Genomic DNA, 14,332 nt, shown 5'->3' with positions numbered 1-14,332 from the left:
CCTCCCCTCCTGCTCCGCTGTCCTCGCTTCCCTCCTCTTCCCTCTCCATTCTTCCACGGCCCCATCCCTCCCCCTCTCCAAACTCCCCTCCCCCCTCCCCTTTGCTCTCCCCTCACCCTGCCCTACCTTCTCCCTTCCTGCCCTCCTCATTCCCTTATCTCCCTCCATCCCTTCTCCTCGCCCCATCTCCCCTCTCATCCCTCCATCCCTTCTCCTCTCCTCCCTCCCCTCTCACCCCTCCATCCCTTCTCCTCTCCCCATCTCCCCTCTCACCCCTCGATCCCTTCTCCTCGCCCCATCTCCCCTCTCACCCCTCCATCCCTTCTCCTCTCCTCCCTCCCCTCTCACCCCTTTAAACCATCTCCTCCACGCCCTCCCCTCTCACCCCTCCATCCCTTCTCCTCTCCTCCCTCCCTTCTCACCCCTCCATCCCTTCTCCTCTCCCCATCTCCCCATCTCCCCTCTCACCCCTCCATCCCTTCTCCTCTCCTCCCTCCCCTCTCACCCCTCCATCCCTTCTCCTCTCCCCATCTCCCCTCTCACCACTCCATCCCTTCTCCTCTCCTCCCTCCCCTCTCACCCCTCCATCCCTTCTCCTCGCCCCATCTCCCCTCTCACCCCTCCATCACTTCTCCTCGTCCCTAGCTCCACTCTCACCCCTCCATCCCTTCTCCTCTCCTCCCTCCCCTCTCACCCCTCCATCCCTTCTCCTCTCCCCATCTACCCTCTCACCCCTCGATCCCTTCTACTCGCCCCATCTCCCCTCTCACCCCTCCATCCCTTCTCCTCGCCCCATCTCCTCTCTCACCCCTCCATCCCTTCTCCTCTCCTCCCTCCCCCTCACCTCTCCATCCCTTCTCCTCGCCCCGAGCTCCCCTCTCACCCCTCCATCCCTTCTCCTCTCCTCCCTCCCCTCTCACCCCTCCATCCCTTCTCCTCTCCTCCCTCCCCTCTCACCCCTCCATCCCTTCTCCTCTCCCCATCTCCCCTCTCACCCCTCCATCCCTTCTCCTCGTCCCTAGCTCCACTCTCACCCCTCCATCCCTTCTCCTCCGTCCCTCCCCTCTCACCCCTCCAAACCTTCTCCTCTCCTCCCTCCCCTCTCACCCCTCAATTCCTTCTGCTCGCCCCATCTCCCTTCTCACCCCTACATCCCTTCTCCTCTCCTCCCTCCCCTCTCACCCCTCCATCCCTTCTCCTCTCCTCCCTACCCTCTCACCCCTCCATCCCTTCTCCTCTCCCCATCTGCCCTCTCACCCCTCCATCCCTTCTCCTCTCCCCATCTCCCCTCTCACCCTCCATCCCTTCTCCTCTCCTCCCTCCCCTCTCACCCCTCCATCCCTTCTCCTCTCCTCCCTCCCCTCTCACCCCTCCATTCCTTCTCCTCTCCTCCCTCCCCTCTCACCCCTCCATCCCTTCTCCTCTCCTCCCTCCCCTCTCACCCCTCCATCCCTTCTCCTCGCCCCATCTCCCCTCTCACCACTCCATCCCTTCTCCTCGCCCCATCTCCCCTCTCACCCCTCCATCCCTTCTCCTCTCCTCCCTCCCCTCTCACCCCTCCATCCCTTCTCCTCTCCCCATCTCCCCTCTCACCCCTCCATCCCTTCTCCTCTCCTCCCTCCCCTCTCACCCCTCCATCCCTTCTCCTCGCCCCATCTCCCCTCTCACCCCTCCATCCCTTCTCCTCTCCTCTCTCTCCTCTCACCACTCCATCCCTTCTCCTCTCCCCATCTACCCCCTCACCCCTCGATCCCTTCTACTCGCCCCATCTCCCCTCTCACCCCTCCATTCCTTCTCCTCTCCTCCCTCCCCTCTCACCCCTCCATCCCTTCTCCTCTCCTCCCTCCCCTCTCACCCCTCCATCCCTTCTCCTCTCCTCCCTCCCCTCTCACCCCTCCATCCCTTCTCCTCTCCTCCCTCCCCTCTCACCCCTCCATCCCTTCTCCTCTCCCCATCTCCCCTCTCACCCCTCCATCCCTTCTCCTCTCCTCCCTCCCCTCTCACCCCTCCACCCCTTCTCCTCTCCTCCCTCCCCTCTCACCCCTCCATCCCTTCTCCTCTCCTCCCTCCCCTCTCACCCCTCCATTCCTTCTCCTCGCCCCATCTCCCCTCTCATCCCTCCATCCCTTCTCCTCGCCCCATCTCCCCTCTCACCCCTCCATCCCTTCTCCTCTCCTCCCTCCCCTCTCACCCCTCCATCCCTTCTCCTCTCCTCCCTCCCCTCTCACCCCTCCATCCCTTCTCCTCTCCTCTCTCCCCTCTCACCCCTCCATCCCTTCTCCTCTCCTCCCTCCCCTCTCACCCCTCCATCCCTTCTCCTCTCCTCCCTCCCCTCTCACCCCTCCATTCCTTCTCCTCGCCCCATCTCCCCTCTCACCCCTCCATCCCTTCTCCTCGCCCCATCTCCCCTCTCACCCCTCCATCCCTTCTCCTCGCCCCATCTCCCCTCTCACTCCTCCATCCCTTCTCCTCTCCTCCCTCCCCTCTCACCCCTCCATCCCTTCTCCTCTCCCCATCTCCCCTCTCACCCCTCCATCCCTTCTCCTCTCCCCATCTCCCCTCTCACCCCTCCATCCCTTCTCCTCTCCTCCCTCCCCTCTCACCACTCCATCCCTTCTCCTCTCCTCCCTCCCCACTCACCCCTCCATTCCTTCTCCTCTCCTCCCTCCCCTCACCCGTCGATCCCTTCTCCTCGCCCCATCTCCCCTCTCACACCTCCATCCCTTCTCCTCGCCCCATCTCCCCTCTCACCCCTCCATTCCTTCTCCTCTCCTCCCTCCCCTCACCCCTCCATCCCTTCTCCTCGCCCCATCTCCCCTCTCACCCCTCCATCCCTTCTCCTCTCCTCCCTCCCCTCTCACTCCTCCGTCCCTTCTCCTCTCCTCCCTCCCCTCTCACCCCTCCATCCCTTCTCCTCTCCCCATCTCCCTTCTCACCCCTCCATTCCTTCTCCTCTCCTCCCTCCCCTCTCACACCTCCATCCCTTCTCCTCTCCTCCCTCCCCTCTCACCCCTCCATCCCTTCTCGCCCCTAGCTCCCCTCTCACCCCTCCATCCCTTCTCCTCGCCCCATCTCCCCTCTCACCCCTCAATTCCTTCTCCTCTCCCCATCTCCCCTCTCAACCCTCCATCCCTTCTCCTCTCCTCCCTCCCCTCTCACCCCTCCATTCCTTCTGCTCGCCCCATCTCCCCTCTCACCCCTCCATCCCTTCTCCTCTCCTCTCTCTCCTCTCACCCCTCCATCCCTTCTCCTCGCCCCATCTCCCCTCTCACCCCTCCATCCCTTCTCCTCTCCCCATCTCTCCTCTCACCCCTCCATCCCTTCTCCTCTCCTCCCTCCCCTCTCACCCCTCCATCCTTCTCCTCGCCCTCCTCCCTCTCACCCCTCCATCCCTTCTCCTCTCCCCATCTCCCCTCTCACCCCTCCATCCTTCTCCTCTCCCCCTCCCCTCTCACCCCTCAGTCCCTTCTCCTCTCCCAATCTCCCCTCTCACCCCTCCATCCCTTCTCCTCTCCCATCTCCCCTCTCACCCCTCCAGCCTTCTCCTCTCCCCCTCCCCTCTCACCCCTCCATCCCTTCTCCTCGCCCCATCTCCCCTCTCACCCCTCAATCCCTTCTCCTCGCCCGATCTCCCCTCTCACCCCTCCATCCCTTCTCCTCTCCTCCTCTCCCCTCTCACCCCTCCATCCCTTCTCCTCTCCTCCCTCCCCTCTCACCCCTCCATCCCATCTCCTCTCCTCCCTCCCCTCTCACCCCTCCATCCCTTCTCCTCTCCCCATCTCCCCTCTCACCCCTCCATCCCTTCTCCTCTCCCCATCTCCCCTCTCACCCCTCCATCCCTTCTCCTCTCCTCCCTCCCCTCTCACCCCTCCATCCCTTCTCCTCGCCCCATCTCCCCTCTCACCCCTCCATCCCTTCTCCTCGTCCGATCTCCCCTCTCACCCCTCCATTCCTTCTCCTCGCCCCATCTCCCCTCTCACCCCTCCATTCCTTCTCCTCTCCCCATCTCCCCTCTCACCCCTCCATCCCTTCTCCTCGCCCCATCTCCCCTCTCAACCCTCCATCACTTCTCCTCTCCCCATCTCCCCTCTCACCCCTCCATCCCTTCTCCTCTCCCCATCTCTCCTCTCACCCCTCCATCCCTTCTCCTCTCCCCATCTCCCCTCTCACCCCTCCATCCCTTCTCCTCTCCTCCCTCCCCTCTCACCCCTCCATCCCTTCTCCTCTCCCCATCTGCCCTCTCACCCCTCCATCCCTTCTCCTCGCCCTATCTCCCCTCTCACCCCTCCATCCCTTCTCCTCTCCTCCCTCCCCTCTCACCCCTCCATCACTTCTCCTCTCCTCCCTCCCCTCTCACCCCTCCATCCCTTCTCCTCGCCCCTAGCTCCCCTCTCACCCCTCCATCCCTTCTCCTCTCCTCCCTCCCCTCTCACCCCTCCATCCCTTCTCCTCTCCTCCCTCCCCTCTCACCCCTCCATCCCTTCTCCTCGCCCCTAGCTCCCCACTCACCCCTCCATTCCTTCTCCTCGCCCCATCTCCCCTCTCACCCCTCCATCCCTTCTCCTCTCCTCCCTCCCCTCTCACCCCTCCATCCCTTCTCCTCGCCCCATCTCCCCTCTCACCCCTCCATCCCTTCTCCTCTCCTCCCTCCCCTCTCACCCCTCCATCCCTTCTCCTCTCCTCCCTCCCCTCTCACCCCTCCATCCCTTCTCCTCGCCCCTAGCTCCCCTCTCACCCCTCCATCCCTTCTCCTCTCCCCATCTCCCCTCTCACCCCTCCATCCCTTCTCCTCTCCTCCCTCCCCTCTCACCCCTCCATCCCTTCTCCTCTCCCCATCTCCCCTCTCACCCCTCCATCCCTTCTCCTCGCCCCATCTCCCCTCTCACCCCTCCATCCCTTCTCCTCTCCTCCCTCCCCTCTCACCCCTCCATCCCTTCTCCTTGCCCCATCTCCTCTCTCACCCCTCCATCCCTTCTCCTCTCCTCCCTCCCCTCTCACCCCTCCATCCCTTCTCCTCTCCTCCCTCCCCTCTCACCCCTCCATCCCTTCTCCTCTCCTCCCTCCCCTCTCACCCCTCCATCCCTTCTCCTCGCCCCGAGCTCCCCTCTCACCCCTCCATCCCTTCTCCTCTCCTCCCTCCCCTCTCACCCCTCCGTCCCTTCTCCTCTCCTCCCTCCCCTCTCACCCCTCCATCCCTTCTCCTCGCCCCGAGCTCCCCTCTCACCCCTCCATCCCTTCTCCTCTCCTCCCTCCCCTCTCACCCCTCCATCCCTTCTCCTCTCCTCCCTCCCCTCTCACCCCTCCATCCCTTCTCCTCTCCCCATCTCCCCTCTCACCCCTCCATCCCTTCTCCTCTCCTCCCTCCCCTCTCACCCCTCCATCCCTTCTCCTCTCCCCATCTCCCCTCTCACCCCTCCATCCCTTCTCCTCTCCCCATGTCCCCTCTCACCCCTCCATCCCTTCTCCTCTCCTCCCTCCCCTCTCACCCCTCCATCCCTTCTCCTCTCCCCATCTCCACTCTCACCCCTCCATCCCTTCTCCTCTCCCCATCTCCCCTCTCACCCCTCCATCCCTTCTCCTCTCCTCCCTCCCCTCTCACCCCTCCATCCCTTCTCCTCTCCCCATCTCCCCTCTCACCACTCCATCCCTTTCTCCTCTCCTCCCTCCCCTCTCACCCCTCCATCCCTTCTCCTCGCCCCATCTCCTCTCTCACCCCTCCATCCCTTCTCCTCTCCTCCCTCCCCTCTCACCCCTCCATCCCTTCTCCTCTCCTCCCTCCCCTCTCACCCCTCCATCCCTTCTCCTCTCCTCCCTCCCCTCTCACTCCTCCATCCCTTCTCCTCTCCTCCCTCCCCTCTCACCCCTCCATCCCTTCTCCTCTCCTCCCTCCCCTCTCACCCCTCCATCCCTTCTCCTCGCCCCATCTCCTCTCTCACCCCTCCATCCCTTCTCCTCTCCCCATCTCCCCTCTCACCCCTCCATCCCTTCTCCTCTCCCCATCTCCCCTCTCACCCCTCCATCCCTTCTCCTCGCCCCTAGCTCCCCACCCCTCTGCGCTCCCTCTCCGCCCCTTACCCTGGAGTCAATGGTCCTCGTGCCGTCACACACTCTGGTGGGGTCTCCATCTCTGCCGCCTGGAAGCTGCCGACTGGGGTGAGGTCTGCCTCTGATGGCCTCTCCGTCTCCGCTGCCTGTGTGGATTTGAGCAACCGCTGGCTCCCCAGCGGACAGGCTCCTGCCTGTGGGGTAGGGTAAGGCTGCTTCTGTCCGTGCTCTGCCTTTGCACCATCCCGGGGCTGTGCCTGGGGACCGGGCACCTTCCCTTTGCCAGGATCCTACCGCAGAAAGGATTACAATGGTATTGCCCTGAAAATGACTCCCTCCCCATCACTTTCCAGCAGCAGCGGTTAGTCAGGGAGATGGGAGAGCACAGGGAGAGGGAGAAGGGCGAAGGGGACAGAGCGTGGGGGTCAAGCGAGAGAGGGGAGCGGTGGGAGAGGGAGCTGGGAAGAGAGAGGGGATAAGAGACAGGGGGCGGGGAGAGACACAGAGGGCAGCGGGGGGGAGAGAGAGAGAGACAGAGGGCGGCGGGGGAGAGAGAGAGAGACAGAGGGTGGCGAGGGGAGAGAGAGAGAGAGACAGAGGGTGGCGAGGGGAGAGAGAGAGACAGAGGGTGGCGAGGGGAGAGAGAGAGACAGAGGGTGGCGGGGGGAGAGAGAGAGACAGAGGGTGGCGGGGGGAGAGAGACAGAGGGTGGTGGGGGAGAGAGAGAGACAGAGGGTGGCAGGGGGAGAGAGAGAGACAGAGGGTGGCGGGTGGAGAGAGAGAGACAGAGGGTGGTGGGGGAAAGACAGACATAGGTGGTGGGGGAAGAGAGAGAGACAGAGGGTGGCGGGGGGAGAGCGAGAGACAGAGGGTGGCGGGGGGAGAGAGAGAGACAGAGGGTGGCGGGGGGAGAGAGAGAGAGAGACAGAGGGTGGTGGGGGAAGAGAGACAGAGGGTGGCGGGGGGAGAGAGAGAGAGACAGAGGGTGGCAGGGGGAGAGAGAGAGAGACAGAGGGTGGCGGGCGGAGAGAGAGAGACAGAGGGTGGCGGGCGGAGAGAGAGAGACAGAGGGTGGCGGGCGGAGAGAGAGAGACAGAGGGTGGCGGGGGAGAGAGAGAGAGACAGAGGGTGGCGGGGGGAGAGAGAGAGACAGAGGGTGGCGAGGGGAGAGAGAGAGAGACAGAGGGTGGCGGGGGGAGAGAGAGAGAGACAGAGGGTGGCGGGGGGAGAGAGAGAGACAGAGGGTGGAGGAGAGAGAGAGAGAGAGACAGAGGGTGGCGGGGGGAGAGAGAGAGAGACAGAGGGTGGCGGGGGGAGAGAGAGAGACAGAGGGTGGCGGGGGGAGAGAGAGAGAGGGTGGCGGGGGGAGAGAGAGAGAGGGTGGTGGGGGAGAGAGAGAGACAGAGGGTGGCGGGGGAGAGAGAGAGACAGAGGGTGGTGGGGGAGAGAGAGACAGAGGGTGGTGGGGGGAAGAGAGACAGCGGGTGGTGGGGAGCGAGAGAGAGATAGAGGGTGGCGGGGGGAGAGAGAGAGAGACAAAGGGTGGCGGGGTGAGAGAGAGAGACAGAGGGTGGCGGGCGGAGAGAGAGACAGAGGGTGGCGGGGGGAGAGAGAGAGACAGAGGGTGACGGGCGGAGAGAGAGAGAGAGGGTGGTGGGCAGAGAGAGAGAGACAGAGGGTGGTGTGTGGAGAGAGAGAGACAGAGGGTGGCGGGGGGATAGAGAGACACACACAGAGGGTGGTGGGGGGAGAGAGAGACACAGAGGGTGGTGGGGGGAGAGAGAGACACAGAGGGTGGTGGGGGGAAGAGAGACAGGGGTGGTGGGGGAAGAGAGAGAGACAGAGGTGGTGGGGAAGAGAGAGAGACACACAGAGGGTGGTGGGTGAAGAGAGAGAGACAGAGGGTGGCGGGGGGAAGAGAGACAGAGGGTGGCGGGGGGAGAGAGAGAGAGACAGAGGGTGGCGGGGGTAGAGAGAGAGACAGAGGGTGGCGGGGGGAGAGAGAAAGACAGAGGGTGGCGGGGGGAGAGAGAAAGACAGAGGGTGGCGGGGGGAGAGAGAAAGACAGAGGGTGGCGGGCGGAGAGAGAGAGACAGAGGGTGGCGGGCGGAGAGAGATAGACAGAGGGTGGCGGGCAGAGAGAGAGAGACAGAGGGTGGCGGGCAGAGAGAGAGAGACAGAGGGTGGCGGGGAGAGAGAGAGACAGAGGATGGCGGGGGGAGAGAGAGAGAGACAGAGGGTGGCGGGGGGAGAGAGAGAGACAGAGGGTGGCGGGGAGAGAGAGAGACAGAGGGTGGCGGGGGGAAAGAGAGAGAGACAGAGGGTGGCGGCGGGAGAGAGAGAGAGACAGAGGGTGGCGGGCGGAGAGAGAGAACAGAGGGTGGCGGGGGGAGAGAGAGAGACAGGGGTGGTGGGGGCAGAGGGAGAGGCAGAGGATGGTGGGGAGAGAGAGAGAGAGACAGAGGGTGGCGGGAGGAAGAGAGACAGAGGGTGGCGGGGGAGAGAGAGAGACAGGGGGTGGTGGGGGGGAGAGACAGAGGGTGGCGGGGGGAGAGAGAGACAGAGGGTGGCCGGGGGAAAGAGAGAGAGACAGAGGGTGGCGGGGGGAAAGAGAGAGAGACAGAGGGTGGCGGGGGGAGAGAGAGAGACATAGGGTGGCGGGCGGAGAGAGAGAACAGAGGATGGTGGGGAGAGAGAGAGACACAGAGGGTGGCGAGGGGAGAGAGACAGAGGGTGGTGGGGAGAGAGAGAGAGAGACAGAGGGTGGCAGGGGGAGAGAGACAGAGGGGGGCGGGGGAGAGAGAGAGAGACAGAGGGTGGCGGGGGGAAAAGAGACAGAGGGTGGTGGGGGAGAGCGTGAGATAGGGGATGGTGGGGGGAGAGAGAGAGACAGAGGGTGGCGGGAGGAGAGAGAGAGACAGAGGGTGGCGGGAGGAGAGAGAGAGAGACAGAGGGTGGCGGGGGGAGAGAGAGAGAGACAGAGGGTGGTGAGGGGAGAGAGAGAGACAAAGGGCGGCGGGGGGAAAGAGAGAGAGACAGAGGGTGGCGGGGGGAAAGAGAGAGAGACAGAGGGTGGTGGGGGGAAAGAGAGAGAGACAGAGGGTGGCGGTGGGAGAGAGAGAGAGACAGAGGGTGGCGGGCGGAGAGAGAGAACAGAGGGTGGCGGGGGGAGAGAGAGAGACAGGGGTGGTGGGGGGAGAGGGAGAGGCAGAGGATGGTGGGGAGAGAGAGACACACAGAGGGTGGCGGGGGGAGAGAGACAGAGGGTGGTGGGGAGAGAGAGAGAGAGAGAGAGAGGGTGGCGGGAGGAAGAGAGACAGAGGGTGGCGGGGGAGAGAGAGAGAGGGTGGTGGGGAGAGAGAGAGAGAGAGAGAGGGTGGCGGGGGGAAAAGAGACAGAGGGTGGTGGGGGAGAGCGTGAAACAGGGGATGGTGGGGGGAGAGAGAGAGACAGAGGGTGGCGGGAGGAGAGAGAGAGACAGAGGGTGGCGGGGGGAGAGAGAGAGACAGAGGGTGGCGAGGGGAGAGAGAGAGAGAGAGACAGAGGGTGGTGAGGGGAGAGAGAGAGACAAAGGGTGGCGGGGGTGAGAGAGAGACAGAGGGTGGCGGGGGGAGAGAGAGAGTCAGAGGGTGGTAGGGGGAGAGAGAGAGACAGAGGGTGGTAGGGGGAGAGAGAGAGACAGAGGGTGGTGGGGGAAGAGAGACAGAGGGTGGTGGGGGAAGAGAGACAGAGGGTGGTGGGGGGGAAGAGAGACAGAGGGTGGTGGGGAGAGAGAGAGAGAGACAGGGGGTGGTGGGGGGAAGAGAGGGACAGAAGGTGGTGGGAGAGAGAGAGAGACAGGGGGTGGTGGGGGGGAAGAGAGACAGAGGGTGGTGGGGGGAGAGAGAGAGAGACAGGGGGTGGTGGGGGGGAAGACAGACAGAGGGTGGCAGGGGGAGAGAGAGAGACGGGGTTGTGGGGGAGAGAGAGAGAGACAGTGGGTGGTGGGGGGAGCGAGAGAGACAGAGGGTGGTGGGGGGAGAGAGAGAGACAGAGGGTGGCGGGGAGATAGAGTGACAGAGGGTGGCGGGTGAAGAGAGAGAAAGAGGGTGGTGGGCAGAGAGAGAGAGACAGGGGGTGGTGGGGGGAAGAGAGACAGAGGGTGGCGAGGGGAGAGAGAGAGACAGAGGGTGGTGGGCGGAGAGAGAGAAACAGAGGGTGGCGGGGGGAGAGAGAGAGAGACAGAGGGTGGTGGGGGGAAGAGAGAGAGACAGAGGGTGGCGGGGGGAGAGAGAGACAGAGGGTGGTGGGGAGAGAGAGAGACAGAGGGTGGCGGGAGGAAGAGAGACAGGGGGTGGCGGGGGGAGAGAGAGACAGGGGGTGGCGGGGGGAGAGAGAGACAGAGGGTGGTGGGGGGGGAGAGACAGAGGAGGTGTGGGGGAGAGAGAGAGTCAGGGGTGTCGGGGGGAGAGAGAGACAGGGAGTGGCGGGAGAGAGAGACAGAGGGTGGCGGGGGGAAGAGAGACAGGGAGTGGCGGGAGGAGAGAGAGACAGAGGGTGGTGGGGGATAGAGAGAGACAGAGGGTGGTGGGGGAGAGAGAGAGACAGGGGGTGGTGGGGGGAAGAGAGACAGAGGGTGGTGGGGAGGAAGAGACAGAGGGTGGTGGGGGGAAAGAGAGGGACAGAAGGTGGTGGGAGAGAGAGAGAGACAGGGAGTGGTGGGGGGGAAGAGAGACAGAGGGTGGTGGGGGGAGAGAGAGAGACAGGGAGTGGTGGGGGGAAGAGAGACAGAGGGTGGTGGGGGGAGAGAGAGAGACAGGGAGTGGTGGGGGGGAAGAGACACAGAGGGTGGTGGGGGGAAGAGAGACAGGGGTGGTGGGGAGAGAGAGAGACAGAGGGTGGCAGGGGGAGAGAGAGAGACGGGGATGTGGGGGAGAGAGAGAGAGAGACAGAGGGTGGTGGGGGGAGAGAGAGAGACAGAGGGTGGCGGGGAGATAGAGAGACAGAGGGTGGCGGGAGGAGAGAGAGACAGAGGGTGTTGAGCAGAGAGAGAGAGACAGAGGGTGGTGGGGAGAGAGACACAGAGGGTGGTGGGGGGAGAGTGAGACACAGAGGGTGGTGGGGGGAGAGAGAGACACAGAGGGTGGTGGGGGGAAGAGAGACAGGGGTGGTGGGGGAGAGAGAGAGACACACAGAGGGTGGCGGGTGGAGAGAGAGAGACAGAGGGTGGCGGGGGGAAGAGAGACAGAGGGTGGTGGGGGGAAGAGAGACAGAGGGTGGCGGGGGGAGAGAGAGAGACAGAGGGTGGCGGGGGGAGAGAGAGAGACAGAGGGTGGTGGGGGGAGAGACACAGACAGAGGGTGGCGGGGAGATAGAGAGACAGAGGGTGGCGGGGAGAGAGAGAGACAGAGGGTGGCGGGGAGAGAGAGAGACAGAGGGTGGCGGGGGGAGAGAGAGAGAGAGACAGAGGGTGGCGGGGGGAGAGAGAGAGACAGAGGGTGGTGGGGGGAGAGGGAGAGGCAGAGGGTGGTGGGGAGAGAGAGAGAGAGACAGAGGGTGGCGGGAGGAAGAGAGACAGAGGGTGGTGGGGAGAGAGAGGGACAGAGGGTGGCCGGAGGAAGAGAGACAGAGGGTGGTGGGGGAGAGAGAGAGAGACAGAGGGTAGCGGGAGGAAGAGAGACAGAGGGTGGCGGGGGAGAGAGAGAGAGACAGGGGGTGGCGGGGGGAGAGAGACAGAGGGTGGCGGGGGGAGAGAGACAGAGGGTGGCAGGGGGAGAGAGAGAGTCAGGTGTGGCGGGGGGAAGAGAGACAGAGGGTGGTGGGGGGAGAGAGACAGAGGAGGTGTGGGGGAGAGAGAGAGTCAGGGGTGGCAGGGGGAGAGAAAGACAGGGAGTGGCGGGGGGAGAGAGACAGAGGGTGGCGGGGGGAAGAGAGACAGGGAGTGGCGGTGGAGAGAGAGACAGAGGGTGGTGGGGGATAGAGAGAGACAGGGGGTGCCGGGTAGAGGGAGAGACAGAGGGTGGCGGGGGGAGAGAGAGAGACAGAGGGTGGCGGGGGTAGAGAGAGAGAGAGACGGGGGTGGTGGGGGGGAGAGAGAGAGACAGAGGGTGGCAGGGGGAGAGAGAGAGACAGAGGGTGGCAGGGGGAGAGAGAGAGACAGAGGGTGGCAGGTGGAGAGAGAGAGACGGGGTTGTGGGGGAGAGAGAGAGAGACAGAGGGTGGTGGGGGGAGAGAGAGAGACAGAGGGTGGTGGGGAGAGAGAGAGACAGAGGGTGGCGGGGGGAGAGAGAGAGACAGAGGGTGGCGGGGGGAGAGAGAGAGACAGAGGGTGGCGGGGAGAGAGAGAGAGACAGAGGGTGGCGGGGAGAGAGAGAGACAGAGGGTGGCGGGGGGAGAGAGAGAGACAGAGGGTGGCGGGGGGAGAGAGAGAGAGACAGAGGGTGGCGGGCGGAAAGAGAGAGACAGAGGGTGGCGGGGGGAGAGTGAGTGACAGGGGTGGTGGAGGGAGAGGGAGAGGCAGAGGGTGGTGGGGAGAGAGAGAGAGACAGAGGGTGGCAGGCGGAGAGAGACAGAGGGTGGTGGGGAGAGAGAGAGACAGAGGGTGGCCGGAGGAAGAGAGACAGAGGGTGGTGGGGAGAGAGAGAGAGACAGAGGGTAGCGGGAGGAGAGAGAGAGACAGAGGGTGGCGGGGGAGAGAGAGAGACAGGGGGTGGCGGGGGGAGAGAGACAGAGGGTGGCGGGGGGAGAGAGACAGGGAGTGGCGGGTGGAGAGAGAGACAGAGGGTGCCGGGTGGAGGGAGAGACAGAGGGTGGCGGGGGGAGAGAGAGACAGGGAGTGGCGGGGGGAGAGAGAGAGACAGAGGGTGGCGGGGGGAGAGAGAGAGACAGAGGGTGGCAGGGGAAGAGAGAGAGAGACAGAGGGTGGCAGGGGGAGAGAGAGAGACAGAGGGTGGCAGGGGGAGAGAGAGAGACAGAGGGTGGCAGGGGGAGAGAGAGAGACAGAGGGTGGCGGGGGGAGACAGAGAGACAGAGGGTGGCAGGGGGAGAGAGAGAGACAGAGGGTGGCGGGGAGAGAGAGAGACAGAGGGTGGCGGGGGGAGAGAGAGAGACAGAGGGTGGCGGGGGGAGAGAGAGAGCGACAGAGGGTGGCGGTGGGAGAGAGAGAGAGACAGAGGGTGGCGGTGGGAGAGAGAGAGAGACAGAGGGTGGCGGGGGGAGAGAGAGAGAGACAGAGCGTGGCGGGCGGAAAGAGAGAGACAGAGGGTGGCGGGCGGAGAGAAGGAGACAGGGGTGGTGGGGGAGAGGGAGAGGCAGAGGGTGGTGGGGAGAGAGAGAGAGACAGAGGGTGGCGGGGGGAGAGAGACAGAGGGTGGTGGGGAGAGAGAGAGACAGAGGGTGGCCAGAGGAAGAGAGACAGAGGGTGGTGGGGAGATAGAGAGAGACAGAGGGTAGCGGGAGGAAGAGAGACAGAGGGTGGCGGGGGAGAGAGAGAGACGGGGGTTGGCAGGGGGAGAGAGACAGAGGGTGGCGGGGGAGAGAGAGAGTCAGGGGTGGCGGGGGGAAGAGAGACACGGGGTGCCGGGTGGAGAGAGAGACAGAGGGTGGTGGGGTGAGAGAGAGACAGGGAGTGGCGGGGGGAGAGAGAGAGACAGAGGGTGGTGGGGGGAGAGAGACAGAGGGTGGTGGGGTGAGAGAGAGACAGGGAGTGGCGGGGGGAGAGAGAGAGACAGAGGGTGGCGGGGAGAGAGAGAGAGACAGAGGGTGGAGGGGGAGAGAGAGAAACAGAGGGTGGCGGGAGAGAGAGAGAGACAGAGGGTGGCGGGGGAGAGAGAGAGACAGAGGGTGGCGGGGGAGAGAGAGAGACAGAGGGTGGCGGGGGAGAGAGAGAGAGACAGAGGGTGGTGGGGGAGAGAGAGAGACAGAGGGTGGCGGGGGAGAGAGAGAGACAGAGGGTGGCGGGGGAGAGAGAGAGACAGAGGGTGGCGGGGGGAGAGAGAGAGACAGAGGGTGCTGGGGAGAGAGAGAGACAGAGGGTGGCGGGCGGAAGAGAGACAGAGGGTGGCGGGAGAGAGAGAGACATGTGGTGGTGAGGGGAGAGAGACAGCAGGTGGTGGGGAGCGAGAGAGAGATAGAGGGTGGCGGGGGGAGAGAGAGAGACAGAGGGTGGTGGGGGGAAGAGAGACAGAGGGTGGTGGGGGAGAGAGAGAGACAGAGGGTGGTGGGGGAGAGAGAGAGACAGAGGGTGGCGGGGGAGAGAGAGAGACAGAGGGTGGCGGGGGAGAGAGAGAGACAGGGGGTGGCGGGGGGG

General features: G+C 64.4%; 1 protein-coding gene across 1 annotated transcript in view; it reads right to left on the bottom strand.

Annotated features, from left to right (window-relative positions):
* The window catches only part of LOC121273057 (serine/threonine-protein kinase 36-like), a 49,552-nt gene extending 43,221 nt beyond the window's left edge, over window positions 1–6,331 (bottom strand). The window contains exon 1 of the mRNA XM_041180009.1: window positions 6,076–6,331. Coding sequence (XP_041035943.1) covers window positions 6,076–6,125 — 50 coding nt within the window. The 5' untranslated portion in view covers window positions 6,126–6,331. The remainder of the gene's footprint in view (window positions 1–6,075) is intronic.
* Between the last annotated feature and the right edge of the window lie 8,001 nt (window positions 6,332–14,332).

This window comes from Carcharodon carcharias, chromosome 38 (genome assembly GCF_017639515.1).
Source record: "Carcharodon carcharias isolate sCarCar2 chromosome 38, sCarCar2.pri, whole genome shotgun sequence".
In the NCBI taxonomy this organism is placed as follows: domain Eukaryota; kingdom Metazoa; phylum Chordata; class Chondrichthyes; order Lamniformes; family Lamnidae; genus Carcharodon; species Carcharodon carcharias.
Note: the sequence above shows the minus strand (reverse complement) of the source record. Positions and strands in the feature narration are given on the sequence as shown.